Genomic DNA, 13,947 nt, shown 5'->3' on the forward strand with positions numbered 1-13,947 from the left:
TTGAAATTTGTAACGCCTTAACTGTTATTGTGTAAAAAATTGAAGGACTCAAGTCTTCACGGCAATCCTATGCATTTCTACAGGGACATATTTATGAATATATGTCCATGATTTCTAGCATGACGGTTTTTTTTCACAAAAACCATAAGCCTCTTTGAACATTTAATTCAAACATTTGTATACTCTTATCATGATAAACATAGAAATTTCAAAAATCATATGTACGCAGGCATAGAATTATTATCTTAAAAGTCCCTGTATATACGGTACATTCATTTGCCTGAAATCGCAATGGGGGAGGCTTATATTCCATGAACCAACCTCCATTCGAGGTTATGTAAATAACAAACATGGAGGATTTTGTTCTATTAAAACCAGGCTTTAAAACTATGCCTGCTTGAGAAAACCTACTAGCTGTCCCGTGGTGATCGAGGTATTTTCAAAGAAAGGGGGATTTTCAGAGAGGGGATAATTTGTTTTACTGTTTGGCTATAATTTTACAATATAATTTTATGATAAAAACTACGAATCTAACACTCATTCAAAAGCTTGAAAATGCACGTTTAAAGGTATCGAACATTTTCATGTTTCAAACCTCTTTCAAATCTTTTTCGTAGGTCAATGAGTGCCAAGGCTACATAAGTTTTCAAAGACCTGATGTAGCAAAAACATTGTCTACTATATATGACAAATATGTTGTTGTACCAGCAGACAATGCCCAATATAACATTGTTTTTGTCTGCAAAACGTTCCACATCCAATGTTTATTATCAGAGGTAGACGTAGAAAATAATAGCAGTGATAAGACCTATACTGCTACCACACATAAATCTGTGCTATCCTCTTTTGGACTCTCTACCAAGGACGATCATTGTGATTTACCGTCTATGTACTGGATTCCTAAACTCCATACGAATCCATACAAACAACGTTTGATAGCTGGATCTGCAAAATGTACCACTAAACCTCTTTCAAAACTTTCAACTTCTATACTCACAACTGTCAAAGAGGGCCTGCAGTCCTACCACAACACTTGTTACTCCCGTAGTGGTATTATTTCAATGTGGATCCTGAACAATTCGAAAGATCTTTTGGAGACAATCAGTTCAAGACTATTATCTGAATATAATAGCATTAAAACTTATCATCAGGTTTCATCAGGTTCCGAGATCGGTTAATTCGTAACTACGCTTCGTCGCGTCTCAGACCCATATTGATAAAGTTTTCTCTTCTAATGCCTACTTCCGGCCCATAGAAATTCGGCACAAATTTTACTGGATAGTTTTTCCAGTGAGCGTTCAGGGAAATTTTGGTGACCTCTGGTGTTTGATTCACGCATTGGAAATAGCTTTTCATATCAACTTTATCAATATCATCGAGGATCTTATATGTTTCTACTAGGTATGATCTCTCCCTTCTATACTGTAGTGTCGGTAATCCTAGATACACCAGTCTCTTCCCATAACTTAGATGTTGGATGCTTTTGAGTAGTCTTGTAGCCCTTCTCTGTACGTTTTCTATTTGTACCGCTTCTTTTTTGTTTATGACCGACCATACTGAGCTCCCGTGCTCTAGATGGGGACGCACTATACTCTTGTAAAGCACAAGAAACATATTTTTATCTATATATTTGAATGTTCTGTTGATCATTCCTAATTTTAGTTGGCTTTTTTTAACTTGTAAGTTAATATGATCCTGGAAATTTAATTTACTGTCTACAGTTATGCCAATGTCTTTTCCTTGTGTAGTAGTTTCAATTATTTCTTGGTTCATGGTGTATTGTGCTCCGTTATCTTGACCTAGGTGGAGATGTTTACATTTTGATTTATTGAATTTGAGAAGCCATTTATCTGACCAATCCATTAGGCTATCAATATCCCTTTGCAAGCTGTTCTGATCGTCGTTTGTATTCACTTTTGTGTAATTTTTTGTATCGTCCGCAAATAGCTTTGCCATATTTTCGATTGCATCTTGGAGGTCATTAATGTAGATCGTCAACAGGATAGGACCGAGCACACTCCCCTGTGGAATGCCAATTGTGACCTTAGTCCATTCTGAGTGTTCACCATTGAGTACGACCCGTTGTTTTCTATCTGACAACAAATTTTCTATCCATTTCAGTAATTTCCCAGAAACACCATAACTCTTTAATTTGTAAAAAAGACGCTGGTGCGGAACTGTATCAAAAGCCTTCTGGAAATCGAGGTATATACAATCTATAGCATTTTGTTTATCTAGCTCTTCCGTCCATTTTTCCATAACTTCTATAAGTTGAGTGACACAGGATCGACCTTTTCTGAAACCATGTTGGTGCTTGGTGAAAAGTTCGCTGTTTCCATATATTCTACCAATTGGTCCCTCACTTTTCTCTCTAATGTTTTACAGATGATTGAAGTTAAGCTTATTTGGTCTATAGTTGGAGGCTTGATGTTTTGGACCCTTCCTGTGTATCGGTGTGATGTTGGCGGTTTTCCAAACTTCAGGCAATTTACCAGTTTCTAAAGACATTTTGAATATGCTTGCTAATGGTTTGGTAATGCTATCTACTGTCTCTTTTATTAGTTTTGGGTGTACTGCATCTGCACCTTGCGATTTATTTTCGTTTACTTTGTTGAGATGTTTTTGTTTTACCATGTCTTCTGTTATGTCAATTTCTTCTATTGTTTCTTCTGTTCTGGCATTGAAGGGTGGCAGATTGTCTAGATTTGTTTCACTTGTGAAGACACATTGGAAAAATGTATTTAGAAGTTCAGCTTTCGTACTATGACTTGTATGTATTCCCCCATTCTCGTCCATAATACATTCTATGTTTTCTTTAACATTGGTTTTTGATTGGACATATTTCCAGAAGGCTTTGAAAAACCAATGATTTTTATGATTTTTCAACACTGTATACTTCTATTCCCCATACTCAGTTAAAATCCCGACTTAAAAACATTATACATCGTTGTTTTTCCAAAAGAAGATTGTACACCTAGATACAGATAAATAGTTCTTGGTAGCGATTCCTCATACTTTGTAAGAAATAATTCAAAGTCATCTTCCAAATATACAGAGGGAGATGTTTACAAAATGCTGGAATTTTTAATCGACAATATATTTGTCCATATGTATGTGTGTGGTGGACGTGTTTTCCAACAAACGGTCGGCATTCCAATGGGAACAAATTGTGCTCCTTTACCTGCTGACCTATTCCTTCACTCTTATGAGGCTGACTTTATAGCTGACATGATCCGAAAGAAAGACTATCGTTTGGCTAGATCCATTAATCTCAGTTTCCGCTATAAAGATGACGTATTATCTTTAAACAATTCTAATTTCGGGGATTTGATACATCGTATCTACCCGCAAAGAACCCGAGATAAAGGATACCACAGACACTGTAAAGTCAGCCTCGTATCTAGACTTACACTTAAAATCGATGGTAAAGGAAAACTATTGACCAAACTTTACGACAAACGTGATGAATTTTAATGGAGAAGGGAAGAAAGGCCTGGTTTAAAATAAAAAATTAGTCATATCTATATTAGATGTTCCTTGTAATTTACTTGAAAAGTTATTTGACACTTTGGTAATACCTGTTATTCTTTATGGAAGTGAGGTCTTGGGAGCTGGAAAAACTTTCAGTGACTCTGACCCATATGAACACTTACATTTGAAATTCATAAACGAAATCCTTGGAGTAAATAGTAAAACTACAAACATTGCATGCTTAGCAGAACTGAACAGAACATCTCTATCCAAAAGTTCAATTGAATACGATTAAATAAACCATATCCGTAACTCCCCTGTTACACTAGTCTACGAAATTGAAATTTTCAGAGAAGTTAAAAACAACAACTTGTGGATGTCCCATGTAAAAAATTTACTAAATAAACTAGGGTTCTGTCATCTTAACTTACAACTTAATAACCTTCAATTTTATATCAAAAGAATCGAACAAATTAAGCAAAATTTAGTAGGCTCAATAGCTATGAGTGAAAAAAAAAACTGTCATTTTTTCGTAAAATATTTATTCCGTCTAAAAGACCCCCATATATTGATTTATGTAAATCTAAAATAGAAAGATCGATCATCAGTTAATTTCGTTTGAGTGCACATGCACTAGAAATAGAAAGGGGTCGGTACAAAAAACATAGAGAGAAAAAAAAAGCGTATTTGTAAATCATGTGATTAGTGGGAACATAGAGGATGAATATCATTCTTCTCGGTGTGCACCCACTACACACCGCAAAGAAATCAATACAGAATGAAATTGGACAGCTATAATTTAATTTCTTCATCAAAACCTCACCTCACACCAAGAGACATAGCATATATATTAAACAGTAGCTCTATAGAAAGACTAAAAATAACTATCAAATTCATGAATGAATGTTGGAATCGAAAGTCAATTTAATTTAACAGAAATATATTAATATATAACATTAAAACTATAGATTAATCTGTTTTGATCAGATTTACACCACTGTCGCACCATGGTCATAAATTTAGTTCATATGTAATGTATATTACATTTCTGTTTTTGTTTATGCCATAACCATTTACTGTAAATGTGTGCAAATAAAATTGTCTATTGTCTATTGTTAACATCAATGATGAACGCTAAATAGGTCTTCAAAAATCCGTTTTAGGGTAGGGAGTAAGCTGGACCGCGTGGTCTCAGTAGACAGGGTCTATTATCTCGAGCTATTACCGGCGCGGATCGAAGGACTGGCGTACCGGGCGAACGCCCCCCCCCCTTTATCGGTCAAAAAAATTGCACGAAATCTTTATTTTTCACAAGTTTCACCCTATAAAAAGTTTTTGCTTGCTTTGCACGGTGTAGTCAGAATTGGTCTTAAAGACCCTGGCTTGGCAAATCGATCAGCCAGGGTCCAACCCAGGCTCAACATGTCAAAATGAAAGTATATGTGGGCGTTATGTTGTAGACATTGACAAATGATTGTGAAAGTGATATTCATTAGTGGCGGTAGAATTATTTTCTTAATATGAATCATCTGCTTTTGATTCTACCCTAAAACTGCCCCAAAATGAAACGAAACAACTTTCATTATTTTGAAAATTTCGTCTGCCGCAGTGCAAGTGTCGCAATGCAGATATCTCCGAACCAATCAGATTTCTCGTTACAATAATAATTGAGGCGAATAATCGATGAATGATAGACAAACACCAAAGGCTGCTGCTGAAAAGTAGTTCCCTGTGAATTTTGGATATTACCAAATTTGAGTGAAACTGTTAATTCTTTTCTAGGTTTTTAGTTGTTCAACTTGTTTTGAACGCGAAGGATATCAACCGGAAAACTTTCACTCATTTCCGCGGGAACTTGAGTGAGTTAGTAAGCCGACATCCCTGATAGAACATTCGTCTGCCAAAAAATCTCAATCCATCATGGTAAGTCGGATTAGTGAGACATCTGCGGTTTAGTTTTACAAATGTTGATACTTTAAACATTTATTTGTACTTTTATCGTATTATTTTCTTGCAATTTTCCCTCTATTTAGCTACGTATTCAAAATAGTGGACAAGGCTAGCGCCCTGGATTGCTACGGAATGTAATGGTATATTACTACAGGAAGCCAGCCCTTTGAAGAAATAGGATTATAGGCTTCGTGTAGTCCAGACCGACCCTTTGATATTAATGTGGCCCGGTAAAGTAAAAAGTCCGTATCAAGTTTCTCATTATACATTTTGCGTCGGGGTTTGACACAAACAGTAGTCCTGTGCTACCCTAATTTTGAAGACTCACGAAAAAAAAATTCATTGTAGTCCTATGTGCTATCTTTTGCCTTATTTTTCATAAGATCTAAGAACTGAACTGTAGCAACCGTCTATGGACTACCTGTTATACCTCTTGAGTAGTCCTTTTGACCACCAAACGAAGTCGTGGTCAAACCCTGCACATGCAGTGTATACATTTAGTAATACAAGAAGCTGGTCCTAATAGTAATAAGATTATGAGAAGAGTTCGTGTAATCCAGACGCAACCTTCGAAATTTAAAGTGCCCTGGTAAAAAGTCTATATACATGTAGTATAGACATGTACATGTAGTTGGGACAGTGAACTAATCCTGAAATTAGGGTTATCTCACTGCCATGACTTGGAATACTACCCAGTAACCCCTCGTGCATGTACATGTATGGTGTTTTTTCCCCATTACTTAAATGTGAAGTGATTTTATATGAAATACCTTTGGAAAGTGGGGATAAGTGTGTAATTTTGAATATCTTTTTTCAAAGAAAGCATTTTGGAATATTTTTCTTTTTTGAAAAGCTTCAGACCCAAATAAAATGCAATATCCGTACTTCAAGATCTTTTTAGGTGTTCAAATATAAAGGTTTGTTTCTTCAGAAATCGTATACTTCTAATAATATAAATATTCCCACTTTTATCTAAAATATGAAATTTTCCAAACTTTCTTACTTCATGATCCAGGGATTAGACAAAAATTTTTTGACAATGTGAAGATGGGCTAAAAAATCATTGGGCCATAATAATTTACCAAAAAGCATGAACCAGACCCAGTAACCACAAAGATATTGGAAACCTGTTTGGTGGCCTGTTTCCAACTTAAGTTGTTTTATGTTTTGTTTTATTTTATTTTTTATTATTATTTTTTTGGCATTTCAAATTTAGTGCCTTTACAAACTTTACTTCAACTTAACAAGGGAAAACAAGCATGTGTTACAAATATTAACTATCTTTATATTGTTAATTGATTGCGATTTTAAAATTTATGTAGTTTGAATCAACACAAGACTATCATTTAAAGTGTTAGAAATTCAAATGAGTTAAAAATATTCCACAATAACTTTTTGAAAATAAATTTTGGGTGAGTAACATAGTGTTACATGTTTTTCATTCTTTTCGGTCATTTGTTGCACCACACAAACATGGTTCCAGTTTGTTGTCTATAATTAAAATTGTTTACAAGACAAAAATGTCACCAATGAGAAGATCGGTAAAATATTTGATGTTGTTAAAACAAAAGTTCTTGCTTTATTTACTTTAAAGATTTAAAAAATTCTCTTGTGTTACATGTACATGTAACCAAGTGGAAATAGAACTCTAAGACAACATATTTTCAAATACAATTTAGAATTAGAATGTTACAAGTCAATCGTGGCATCCTATAGGAGGATACAAATAACTCAACCTAAAGTAGAAATGGGAAATCCATGTTTATTATAGAATTGTGAGCAAAATTAGACATTCGAGCTAAACAAAGATTTATGTTGTTAGATTCCATGATCTCCGATGGCTCCAGTAACAGTACTCAGACCATTAGTGGGCACTGTATTATTCGAGTTGCTATACGTCTCCTTTTCCCAATAGAAAAAAAGCTGACAATTTACAAAGGGTGCACTAGGTCGCAGACAACAGATTTCATTGTGCCAGAATAACTGAATAAACTAATTGCACATGGCGCATCACCTTTCCATTCCCTGTTTTGGGTAAGATGGGTAGTATCCAAAATTGGGGGTTAATCCCAATTTTAGGACTTTTTTTCAACTTCTGCCTGACTTTATCTGTAAATGTTTACACAATTGGTTAGTTTTGATGTTTGTTGTATTTTCAGGCTGATCAACTAACAGAAGAACAAATTGCTGGTAAGTTAAATTATGTTCAGTAGTCTGATGCTAGACTTGTAAAATTAAAGTTTGGCCTTGTGAAACATAGGCTAAATTCTTCAACATTGTATAGAGTGAATACAATACCAGATAAAGTAGAATGAGAATAGGTCCTGAATATGTATGATACATCTAAGTGTTTCAGTTTTAATTATGTACATGTATCATTCAAAAGCATTGATTCAAATTTAAGTTCTGTTCCTTTTGCTCCTGTTGTAAATCTTGCATTTTACACCAGTTACCATCGATAGAAAATAAGAACTTTTAAAAAATGAAAGTGGAGGCAAAACTTCTTATTTATTGATTATTCAAAGTAGGCAGGAACCATGTTCATTTAGTGAGAACAGCTAAGAAGTATTTGTAAAAATTAGCCATATTCTGGAATATTATGCTTTACAGAGTTCAAGGAAGCATTCAGTTTGTTTGATAAAGATGGTGATGGTACCATCACAACAAAAGAACTTGGAACAGTAATGCGATCTCTTGGACAGAATCCTACAGAAGCTGAGTTGCAAGACATGATTAATGAAGTTGATGCAGATGGTATGTCTGAAAACAATACACTCTACTTATGGTACATATTGTTACTCGTTCATGTTGGCCAACAGTGATTGGATGTGCCATTTTCAAAGATCTTTAGAATTTTCAATCAATCATTCTTCAACATTCTTAGATTAAAAAAAATGCTGGAATGTGATAAAAAGCACATGGTCCCCTCTAATCCCAATCACTGAGCCAGGATTACATGTACATGTAGCGAGAAAAATTAAATTCTTGGGACCTTAAAGACATTGCCTGCATCTGGTAAAAAAAATGATTCCATGTGGAATGAGGTTTGATAGGGTCTTTTTTTTTTTTTTTTTTTTTTTTTCAGGGAGAGATATAGTACCTACCCTTGCATGGAAAAATGGTCTGAACTAAACAAAATACATGTACAATAAAAGCACACCAATAAGTTGTCTTGCATGATATGGCCCGTCAATGGTTGACTGATATTGGGACATTTCACAAATATGTTCTTATTGCTATTTCCCATCTGTGGTATTGCATGGGAGATTTTTAGGGGGGAAGTTGTTTTGTTGTTACACTCCACTTGTGTGCTATATGATAAAGCAGTAAGAAAATACAGGTATGGTCTCGTGTACTTGCTTTCAATTTTTAGCATATATGTAGTGAATTAAAACAAGATTTTTTTTTACAGGAAGAGATTAAGAAAATTTTTGGGTCAGTTGGAAAGAGGGGAATCTATCGGATTCAGTATAAATTTTAATGTAGACCATATTGCATCTGATGCATGTATATGGTTTTGATTTGTTTGAAATCAGGATTTTTAATAGCCTTAGGCTAGCATTATTGCCAAACCCAGGGATTGAATTTCAGGATTTTTTCCACTAGCTAAATTTAGCAAGTACTGAAAATTTACACTTGCTAAATTTAAATTTTTTTTGGTTATTTCTGGACTTCACCTATATAACATACAGAATTCCACTATCAAATTTTAGCAAATGTAAATAGTTTCTTGAAAAAATAATTTCAATTTGCATTTAGCAAGATTTTCCGCTTGAATTTGATCACTGAAACCATAATGTTTTAAGATTGATGGTACTCGGGGTTTCACACTCGCTTTATTTGTTTGGTGGTCAACAGGACTACTTCAGAGGTAAAACAGGTAGGCCACAGATGGTAATGACGGTTCTGTTTCTTAGATATTGTGAAAAATAAGGCAAAATTTAGATAGTTCATAGGAAATTTTTTTTAAGAAGTCCTCTCCAAAATTAGAGTGGCACAGGACTACTGGACTACTGTTAAGTGTTGATCCCTGGGTACTCGTATACCTATACAATGAATATTCCTTTGCATTAGAACACTTTTTAAACAACATATGCAAGTCAACACCACAATAAAGACATCTTTTATAAGTACAGGTTGAAATGAACCTTTTTCTTTTTCAATTACAGGAAATGGAACAATTGATTTCCCAGAATTTTTAACAATGATGGCCAGAAAAATGAAAGACACTGATAGTGAAGAAGAAATCAGGGAAGCATTCCGTGTGTTTGACAAGGATGGCAATGGTTTCATTAGTGCAGCTGAATTGAGACATGTCATGACAAACTTAGGTGAAAAATTAACTGATGAAGAAGTAGATGAAATGATTCGTGAAGCTGATATAGATGGTGATGGTCAAGTAAATTATGAAGGTTTGTTTATTTTTTATTGATGTATGTGAACATATCAGCATGTGCAAAATTGGTTTAGAGATTACCCGACCGAATCTCTTATTGTGAACTTCTATTTGGGTAGCTAAAAAAAACAAGGGCATTTTTACCAGTGGTATTTCGTTTTCACTGACATATAATAAATTAATTTTAGAAGGAATATGGCTCTCTTAAAAGCAGTGTAGGAAGGTAGTTATGGGGTTACATTGAATTTTGCAGTGATTTGTTAATTTCTGCTTTTAAAAGTTGCTATTAATACATTGTGTTTTTAGCTTGCCTAGTCTAAACCACAGATGTGAATATCCAGAATTTTGTTGTTTCACTTTAATGCTCTTAAAAATGCAGTTATTTTTTGTAGGGTTCATATAATTCAGTGGTTGGCTATGGCCGTACAAATAATGTATTAGGACCCTGAAGTTTCTTGTTTCAGATAGAGGTTTTATTAATGGTTTTATTTATTGTTAGCCGTGCATTCTTTACCACCAAACATATATTTGGACTTTTATAGGAAAAGGTGTCAAATGTTACTTACTGTTGGAGAAGTTAAATGTATAAAGCCATTTGCTTAGACTGAAAGCACAAGTCCATTGATAACTACATGTGTCTTATTTTTTTTTCTTTGCAGAGTTCGTGACAATGATGACATCGAAGTAATACAGATGAAGCAGTCACATTTTTCATATTTCATTGCTTCCACTCATAATATCAGCATTGTATTTTCCTTTGCACTCAACTAGTCATTCTCAAACTATATTGATCAAAAGGTTGTAGCACTTTAAACAATCTTTTAATATAATGTTGAAGTATTTGTGGTTATTGAAAGAATTTTGCTCACTGTTTCAAGACTACGCAAGAAAATGGGTTAAGATCTATTGGGACAGTTATTGGAAAGTGCTAGTTTTTGTCTCAAAACATGTCATTTTTACAAGTCTCTTCTTAATTTTGTGTTGTTAACCAGTTTAGTAGATGTACAATTTTTCATAAGGAAGTGAGCTGTATTTATTCTTAAAACATGATCATGAATGTAAAAAAAAATAAAATAAAAACAACACACAGAGCCTTTTGTCTCTCATTTCATGTTTTTATTTTACTGTGGTAATGGTATCATGCTCTCCTTGTCTGTAGACATTCCATTTCTAGACATTAACTTGAATACAAGTATACAGATTTTTATGTACATTGTAACTACCATATAGTGCCACGCCACAAAAGGACGTTTTGTCTTTTTTTTTTATTTATACTGTGTAGGAATTAGGGACCAGAAGTGAACATTTCCCCATTTTTCAGACAATAACCAGACTGAATGGATAATTTCAAAGGATATGGATGTCTAATAATGCTCCATAAATTAAAGGTTAGATGATATAAATTTGGAGGGTGGACTAGAAACATTAACAAATTGATCTCTTGGAAATCGTACAAGGTACATGTACTATACCACTATCCCTGCATGGGTAAATAAGTGCCTGTGATAATATAGTAGGAGAAGAATCGTCGAATGTAACTTTAGGGAAACCATTTTCGGAAGTAATGTAGAAATTGTGAGAAATATAATAAAAGTTGTGAAAAAAATACCCAATTAAAATCATTCAGAATTATGACAAAAGACACATTTAACAAACTTGAAAGACTTTCAAATGTTTGCGCATCCAGAAAGATTATTATGGCACATAATGCTGCCATTCCAGACAGCAATCACAAGCTTGTGAGTCTTGGTCCAACAATTTCTCTTAAATGTTCACACTAGTTCTTTTTTGTCAATGAAGCCACGACAGTGCCTGAAATAGACTAGGCATCACATGAAAATCTTGCTAAATACATTGTATAATTTTTAAGAACATGCCATGCATTATGTTGAACATTTACATTTCCGTCCTAGATTTTATTACAAAGAAGTTGGTTCGGTGAGGTCAGAATTTGGCATGAATTCTACATGAAGAAACTTTAGTTTCTCCAGCTCTTTAATTAAAGTGTTTTATAGTTGATTTGATTGGTTCATGGTAATAATTTGAACACATATGGTCATACATGTCCTTCAAACTTGATTGAGATTGGGAAAATCTGTGGACAAACTGCACATAATTTTGCAAATTCGAAGTCGTGCGCAGTTTGCCCACTCTGTTAACAAGGGTCACATGCGTGTTGACTCGAATGCTTCATATATTATGTGTATAATTGACAGTTACAACTCGTAAAAATATCTTTTTCAACAGATGTGTGACCAATTCCGTTCCACACAAAAACCTCTTAAAAATTGCAGAAATATTAAAAGTTAAGGTGTTCGTATAAGTTGCATAAATACATACTGCAATAAAGTCATAAATCTCGTTCAGTGTTTGCGATCATTTTACAAAACTACTACTACCTAGAAATCGGCTTAAGTTGAAATTTTCAAAAATTCCCAAATTATCAAGCCAAAATGGATCTTTACCGAACTTTCTCCTTTTTGAAACATCTGGTAAAGACGATATATTGGTGAAGTTTTGTTGAGGTTGAAGCAGTGGAATTATTTTATACGTCAAAATGGACCCCTCTGTTGAAATGCACTACGAAATTATTCTGAAGAGGATGCGTGGACTAGGAGCCACAGCCAACTTTTAACGGTGCAAACTGTTGCGTCTATATTTCAGCATTGTTCAATAGGAGATGCCTTCACTTTTTGCCCCGTGCAGGTCCGGGTGTCAAAAGAATAGACCTGCAGCAGCGCTAAGCTTGTCGTAAAGTGCGACTAAATAGTGCTCAGAAACCTGGCCGGGGGCTAGAACGATTTGCCCACAGAGCAACTGGGTTGTGTGCCCCAGGTGGTGGAATGGGGTACCCCTGGCGTGTTACATGCTGGGTGGTCAGGCTATAATACGGAAAACCTGACCGCAAACCATAATGGTCCACCGTGTTGGGAAAGATGCCACGTTCCTCGCACGTTAAAGAACCCTTATGTGGTATTCACCTGGAGTAGGAACCATAGGCTCCGCCACATAAGGCTAAATTGCCCGACCCTACCCACTTCTCCCTATTTCCACTTGCAATCAAAATTTGTCGACCCCATTATCCTTGTGTCCCACCCCATTTTTCATTTCATCATTTCATGTTCATTTTATCATCCATTTCATGTTCATCGCCTGAATATAGCTGAAATATTGCTGCTCGGGCGCTAAACCCCAACAATCAATCAATCAATCAATCAATCTTCACTTTTTGGTGGGCAAAAATCCATTGAGTGGCATGGAGAATTAACTTTAAATCATCAACTTTTTAATTTTTTTAAGACAGGAAATATATATATATATATATATATATATATATATATATATATATATATATATATATATATATATATATATATATATATATATATATATATATAAGTAACTGTTTAAGATACAAATGTAATATTGCAAAAAAACCTTTTGAAATTATTTTTTATCTTTTTATCCATGGATTTTTTAAAATAAACATTCAGTAACTATAGACTTTTTAAAATATGTAAATAATTTATTTGAAAATAGAGGTTTACATTTATTTTTCAAGTAAAAGAATTATAAATTCACGTGCAAATATGTAATGAAACATTTTTCATAACCAAAATTGGATATAAAGTTTATAAAGAAAATTGGGATTCTAATCATGAAATTATCAAATGTTTATTTGCCAGCCATTTTGACGTTTGTATGCCAATTAGTGAATATGACATCACTAATGAGATTGGCGAACTCTCCTATACGACCGCTGCTAATGTTTGGCCGAATAATGGTATAACACTGTCGTCGGCCGTAAACATTTGTTTCGATTTGATCAAATTTTAAAACCATGTTGCCACAAAAGGATGTTAGCATTGATTTCTTTTTTTTTGGGGGGGGGGGGGCGGGGGTTGGCTGGGGGAAAAAATAGCATTGCATAGAATAACTGAGTTTAACCGTAAATTCGGTACCCAACTATCCATGACTTTTATATTGCTTGTGACATTATCACAATAAAAAGATAAAAGGGCTCTCCAAAAACTGTAAATCCTTAACAGCCTTGGGTAATATGGTCGAGATTAACCTTTCTAGAAAGCTTACAGTTTATCAGGGCGTGTATATTAAAATAAAAATTCCCA

The 13,947-nt window shown here is 34.3% G+C and overlaps 2 protein-coding genes across 2 annotated transcripts; one reads left to right on the plus strand and one right to left on the minus strand.

Moving 5' to 3' along the window:
• Positions 1-2,379: 2,379 nt before the first annotated feature.
• Positions 2,380-2,796, minus strand: LOC148625696 (uncharacterized). Its single transcript, XM_088571072.1, has one exon. It carries the CDS (start codon positions 2,794-2,796, stop codon positions 2,380-2,382), a length of 417 nt encoding a protein of 138 aa, XP_088427198.1.
• A 2,334-nt stretch (positions 2,797-5,130) lies between these two features.
• LOC148625697 (calmodulin) lies at positions 5,131-10,909 on the plus strand. Its single transcript, XM_088569394.1, has 5 exons — positions 5,131-5,394; positions 7,581-7,611; positions 8,032-8,175; positions 9,591-9,833; positions 10,477-10,909. The coding sequence occupies exons 1-5, from the start codon at positions 5,392-5,394 to the stop codon at positions 10,503-10,505; spliced, it is 450 nt and encodes a 149-aa protein (XP_088425520.1). The 5' UTR covers positions 5,131-5,391; the 3' UTR covers positions 10,506-10,909.
• The last annotated feature ends 3,038 nt before the right edge of the window (positions 10,910-13,947 follow it).

Source organism: Perna viridis, chromosome 2, assembly GCF_037379345.1.
Source record: "Perna viridis isolate PV_CMFRI_1.1 ecotype Kerala chromosome 2, ASM3737934v1, whole genome shotgun sequence".
Classification (NCBI taxonomy): domain Eukaryota; kingdom Metazoa; phylum Mollusca; class Bivalvia; order Mytilida; family Mytilidae; genus Perna; species Perna viridis.